General features: G+C 38.7%; 1 protein-coding gene across 1 annotated transcript; it reads right to left on the reverse strand.

Moving 5' to 3' along the window:
• Window positions 1-843: 843 nt before the first annotated feature.
• Window positions 844-1798, reverse strand: LOC107582567 (homeobox protein not2-like). The gene is made up of 3 exons (XM_016268460.1): window positions 1453-1798; window positions 1154-1341; window positions 844-1038 (listed from the first exon to the last, which is right to left on the reverse strand). Exons 1-3 carry the CDS (start codon window positions 1796-1798, stop codon window positions 844-846), a joined length of 729 nt encoding a protein of 242 aa, XP_016123946.1.
• Between the last annotated feature and the right edge of the window lie 4393 nt (window positions 1799-6191).

Genomic DNA, 6191 nt, shown 5'->3' on the forward strand with positions numbered 1-6191 from the left:
ATGCTCATTTCCTCTGATATTATTGCAATTATGATTGTGAAGGTCATTGTCTTATGAATTAAGTAGTATAATTTTCAGCAGAGTTAATTTGTAAAATCAACATCATTTTGCATTTGGAAAAGTGGCAAAATGCCTGAAATTGTAATTAAATAAATTAACTACAAATTAAGTAATTATAATATTATTTAGGCTACTCCTGGTATAACGATATGGTTTCAATTATATTAGCTACTATGTATGAATTTGGATATTATCTTTATATTTGCTATAATGTTGTCATTTATTTTACCAATAATATATTGGAGTATTACTGCTGAGTGAGGTATTTTGTTGGTATGCCAACATAAATTCTTAGTACATGTGAAATAATCCACTCAATTTACCTAAATTTAATTTAACCTGAACAGACGATAGATTATGTAGATTTCTACAATTCATTACTCTGTTTGATTACTAGATTGCAATTTGTCACAATATACTTGATATTAGATTATACATGCATATATTTTAATGTAAGTAATCAATAATTTTTAGTAAATGTATGTAAATAGTTTTTGGACACCCTAAATGTTTAAACTACAATTTCAGAGAGAAAATGACAATTTCAGAGATACAACAAAGAACATGAATTCAATTTTAAAAATATATTTCCTTTATTTCATCCATATACAAACGTTTTAACGAAAACAAAGATACCCTTATAAGAGCAATGGTGTATAAGAGAAACACCTTAAATATAAATCTATTAATTAAATATTTGTACAAATAGAGAAGACTGTGTCATCTAGAGGAAATCAAATATGTACAAAAACACACTCTATGAAAGTAACAGCGAGTGTTTTTTCAGTCTTGAAGTGAATCGTCGATGTCAATGTCTACATCAGACTCTTCTGTGAAATCTCTCTCCTCATCCTCTCTGCCCTGGGATCCGGGGCTTTTGGGGGGCACAGCAAGTCCCAGTTTGGCTAGTTTGGCTTGTTGTTGCTCAAGACTCTGTTTTCTCCACTTGATGCGTCTGTTCTGGAACCAAACTTTAACCTGGAGTTACAAGAAAAAAAAGTTTAGCATCTGATCTATGGGAACTAAATGTTTGGGTTACATTTTAAAAATGAATGTTCACAATTAAAATTCATAACTGTATTTCATAATTGACCTGTGCTTCTGTGAGTTGAAGAGCAGATGCCAGGAGGAAGCGCTCTGATCCCACCATATACTGCTGCCGTGCGAACTCCTTCTCCAGTCTGGAAAGCTGCTCGTTGGTAAAACTTGTGCGCATTCGCTTGGATTTTCCAGCTTTGTGTTTATAGTGAGAGTGGACTGCTGCTTTGGCCAGTACAGCATCTGTGCGTGAGAAAAGTTGCATTGGTTAGGGTATTATAACATCGTTCCTTTATCTCAGTAAATAGCTTTAAAAACGGATTCCCTAACAGTACATTTGTCAAACATACATACCTTGTGCGTACATAGCTCCACGACATGTTGTCTGGTAGTTGTAAGGCGGGTAGCAGAAGACAGGATACCCAGTCTGCGTATGCATGATACTCTGGTTGTACGCAAAATGGGGCATTTGCGAGTACACTTGAGCCGCAAATGGGACAGCGGAGCTCGAGACTGGCGCTTGGTTGGATATGTTCCGATACACACTGGTCCTGTCTCTCTCCGTATGGTCAGGCCTCGCAAGCAGAGAGTCGATTGTAAAGGATTTCCCTGTGCTCGGTTTTGATGAAGTGGCATAGTCCGGATGGAAAGGACGCACTGATTGTCCAAAGGTTTCATAAGCTCTTCCAGGCATCTGCATGGCTTCTGTTTGGGTGGGTAAAAAGTCCAAAAAGCTGGCTAAACCTTATCCGCAGTAGAGATGTTCTCGACCTTGTGAAGAGTGGAGTGGAATGAAGCTTGGACGGCCAGCGGCTCTTTTATACCTGCTCAGGGGCGCGAGGTGTGAACGACCCCCAGCGCGCCTTTGTCTTTTTAAGTGGCAGATGAGTCAAACGAGCGGCTCTACAAGGGATCCAATTAACTGATGGAGTTGTAACAAGCTGAGATTGTCAAATATCCTAATGGCCCTCTGCACTACATGCCCCCGGAGGTAGGCTAGTCCAGAAACACAGAGAGGGGGTCAAGAGCCGAGAGCCAGGAGGTCCAGATTTACTACAAATTCCTGTATGGCTGTGCGCCACAGAAACGTCCTGTGAGAATGCATTGATGTTACCCAAATCATCTTATTTGTCCTGTGAGAGTGCATTGATGTTACCCAAATCATCTCATTTCATCTATTCAAAAGGTACCGCCGAATGCGACACACAGCGGAACAAATACCCTCACATTCAGAGGTCAAAGAAAAGAGAAAAAAAAAACTACTAATCACATTACGACTCGGCCCGTACATCTCTATGAAAGCCTGTTGCCAGTCTTTAAGACTCCAGATTGTCATCTAAATCTTTGAATCGTGGTTAGTGAACTAATTCGTAATTTAGGGCACACACTCTATCAAATTTAAAAACTTGTGGTGCCAGCATGCAGTCCTGATGTGTGCTCTTTTCAACCATTTGAAGTTGTTTACTGATTAAGAAAACGAGCCGAGTTGAAACTCATTCAATCGGGCAGAAATGATTGTGATAAGTTAATTAGATTGAAACTAAGATGTTGTTATGGCATGATGATGAAAAGATGTTTTACGGCGCAGACAACGGTAGCCTCACACCTAAGTGTTGTGGATAATGTCAGAATTCACTTCCAGTTTCAGTCTCGAGGTGTCAAATGAAAGTAGGTATGATAGTGAGATCTCTTCTACTGTGGTTCATGTAAACACATTGATCAGTTCTCCTCCCTCAAAATCAGGCGCTGGCGTGTATTGCACCGTGTGCCAATTGTGTTTTTGTCAGTTTTGGTGTTGCCCCAAAATTGGAGAGGAGATTTGCCGCACCTGGGCTTCAGTTTTCTCACTCTGAGTGCGAAGCCCGCTGATTTTACTTCGTGTCGGGATAGTAACTCCGACGAGCAGCTAATCTATTGTACATTTCCGCTGCAGAAGTCCACTGAATGGAGCGTGATACGTGACCTCTAAGCTTCTCTTAATTTCTTAACTCCTTCAGCCCCTTTTCTCCTTTTAATATCGGTTAAAGAATAATTAGGACGGAGCTGCACACACTGTTAGCTACTTGAAGACTATACTGAAATTGTGAAATAAAGTGTACATATAGCAGCCTGTCTCACAGAGTAGAAACTTTAATCATAGCAATAGCAAAAGCATTGCTTCGACATGCAAAAATAGTGGGTGGTGTGTCACTGTATAACTAAAGCTTACATGATCACCAAAACACAGTGATATTTATTCTTTTTCATATATATATTTATATATATATAGACACACTGTTAACACACACTAGTAAATGTTAACTACTTACAACAACGAAATACAAACTATTCAATATAATCATTCACTATTGAATGCCATAGTGACTTCCAAATCCATCTATCTATCTATCTATCTATCTATCTATCTATCTATCTATCTATCTATCTATCTATCTATCTATCTATCTATCTATCTATCTAGGCCTATCTATCTATCGTTATATTTTTATATATATAACAATCTATTTAATTGTTATATGTTTATATATAGCCTACGAAATCAGTTGACTGCATTAACTTCAAATGTATTTATAATTATCTGATTATTATCTGCGGCTTTTCAGAATTAGCTGCCGTTGCGTTAGAAATAACATAAAATAGGCCTAGCCTTACATTGTCACGCAACATTTTTGAACTCATTATCGCTTATGTTGGCATTTAGAGTGAAAATAAAGCATGGTGATGTTTTTGTGTGTCTGGAGCATAATTCATGTCTGAACAAAGCCCGATGTTGAGGACCAGTGATGGGAGGAAATCACTTATGTAAAGAGGGAGTCCCCATTACTGACTCTCAATTAGGACATGAAACGCCACAGATGAAAAGCAGTGGCTTCACTAAAGGAAGTGATTTGCTTTCTAACACTGCTTTAGAACAAAGACGCGCTCTTCCAAGGGAGGATTATAGTCAGCTCTGCAAACTCTGCGCGCTCATTGCTAAAAGACAAATACAGTGCAGAGGACTTGCTAAAGCACAGTTAAACAGTTCTTCCTTTGACCGGCGCGTTTTCTAATTACAGCAGCGCACCTGACACCAACGCGTCTAATGAACAGCGCAAACAGCGCGCTTCTGCGCCCGCAGCAGCTCCGCGTCTGACCACCTAGACCAAGTTTTCCTTGTTTGTTAACACGTTTCTCTGAACGGGCTTGAAAGAAAGGAATCACGCAGCGCGAGGCGGTGTTTACATATTACCGTTTAGTCCTCACGTCTGAATCCTCAGCAAGCACATCTGGACAGCAGTGTTTGCACGCCTGCCCATTATTATGTGTAATTATAAGAGGTTTTGTTTTTATCACCAAAAGAAAGAAAATGAGATACTTTTTTGACCTCTGTTTATTGCTTTAACAGAAGCCTTGTCTGTGTACTTTAAAAAAGTGAGACCAGGCAAAAACATGAACCTGATGGATTTGTTCTCAAGCCATTTCTTGGTTGTCTTTGCCACATAGGCCGGAGCATTTTCTTGAGGAAAAATACCATCTAATGGTTTCTCGTATAACAACTTTTCAGTTCTGGGAAACAAGCCATTCTGCAATATTCTCCTGTACTCCAAAGCATAAATGACTTTTCACAGTGAAGCGGCTCACCATAGCAGCAGCTGAAAATGCTTCCACATCATGACACATCTTCCTCCATGCTTCTCTGTGGTAGAGATGCATTCATTATTGTATTTCTCATCAGATCCTCAAAGGCACCGCTCCAGTGCAGCACCATGTTATATTGTGATTCATCACTATGCACAACTCTGCTGAAGCACTCATCATCATACTTCCCAACACGATCTAATAGCAATTCAGAACTAATTAAGTTTTGGCTAATTCACATGAATTCATAGATCTCATTCATACATTTTCTTATGATCTGCTTGTTCCTCTATTCATTGTGAAGAACATGGTTTTATAATGTGTCATTTATGATATGCTTATGATTTCAAGGACAGAATGTGTTGCTAGGCTCGGACATCAACCGAAATCAAGGATGAGTGCTGGTTTGTGTATTGGAGCCAGACAGAGAATACACTGATGGGCTTTTTTTGTGTTGGTGGTCCTTTTCATAGTCATAGTGAAGTACAGGCTGCCCCTCCTTCAACACCATCCTTTTTCTGTCAAACTGAAACTCAACACACCACCCAAAGCTGTCACATCAAACCTTCAATTCAAATTATTTTCGGACAAAAAAACACTGACGTGCAGAAGACAGTTGTCTAGTTTAGTCTGTTTTATTATTTTGATTGATCTTAAATGTGGCCGATTCTGGCTAAGAGTAGTGATTATTTTGAATGCATGTAGGTTAAAGTGAAAAATCCTAGATTGGTGAAATATGACACTTTTAGTTTCTCACTTTTCTTTCGTCTTACCAGGTTGTGCATTTGCTTTACTAGACTGCATTATGAGTTCAACATGATACAATTTCAGTTTACCGTTAAAGATGTTTCTGTTTGACTAAAAAGTGCTATTGGTTTTATTGTTGGGATGTAATGCTTAGTGTTTTATTTAGCAAGTGACATTAAGATTATTACCTCAGAGGTGAAAACTGACCAGTTATCTCCCCTGATTATCTCACCTCAGTCAATAGGCATAGAGATAACTTCTGTACACATGCAGGAGTCGCATAATACTGCAGAATGGACCATCCCTTTTCTATTCACTCCGGAAGGACCATCAGGGTCTTCAAGGAGAAACAAGGCAAATTGGTCTATCTACCTCACCTTTACTGTTTCGAGCAGTTTAACTGGACGACCAGGTATAACCTACGTCTAGCTTCAATACACAACCGAGTCATGATGTACACTGAAATAAATGTTCCAAAATGTAGTCATTTTTTTTCAGTCACATGATTTCAAAAATACGATTTATCTCTGAATCAACCAAATATATCAGGTTACACCAGCAAACAGTCATAACTCGAATGCAGGTTGTCACTTTTGTCTATCTTAACTGTGATTAATTTTTGTTTGCCTACGGAAAGTGGAACTATACCTACTTTATTTGATGCTGTCATTTTTAATTTTGCTCCACCTTTCTTCATTTATTAGATACTTTTCAAGAGATTTATAACT

This window comes from Sinocyclocheilus grahami, unplaced genomic scaffold (genome assembly GCF_001515645.1).
Source record: "Sinocyclocheilus grahami isolate Dianchi unplaced genomic scaffold, SAMN03320097.WGS_v1.1 scaffold45.1, whole genome shotgun sequence".
NCBI classification, from domain to species: domain Eukaryota; kingdom Metazoa; phylum Chordata; class Actinopteri; order Cypriniformes; family Cyprinidae; genus Sinocyclocheilus; species Sinocyclocheilus grahami.

Excerpts from the sequence above, each read along its gene's own strand:
- LOC107582567 (XM_016268460.1), bottom strand. The coding sequence starts at position 1,798 with ATGCAGATGCCTGGAAGAGCTTATGAAACCTTTGGACAATCAGTGCGT. Across the intron at positions 1,342-1,452 it reads TGGAGCTATGTACGCACAAG|ATGCTGTACTGGCCAAAGCA; the intron begins GTATGTATGTTT and ends TCTCACGCACAG. Across the intron at positions 1,039-1,153 it reads TTCAACTCACAGAAGCACAG|GTTAAAGTTTGGTTCCAGAA; the intron begins GTCAATTATGAA and ends TTGTAACTCCAG.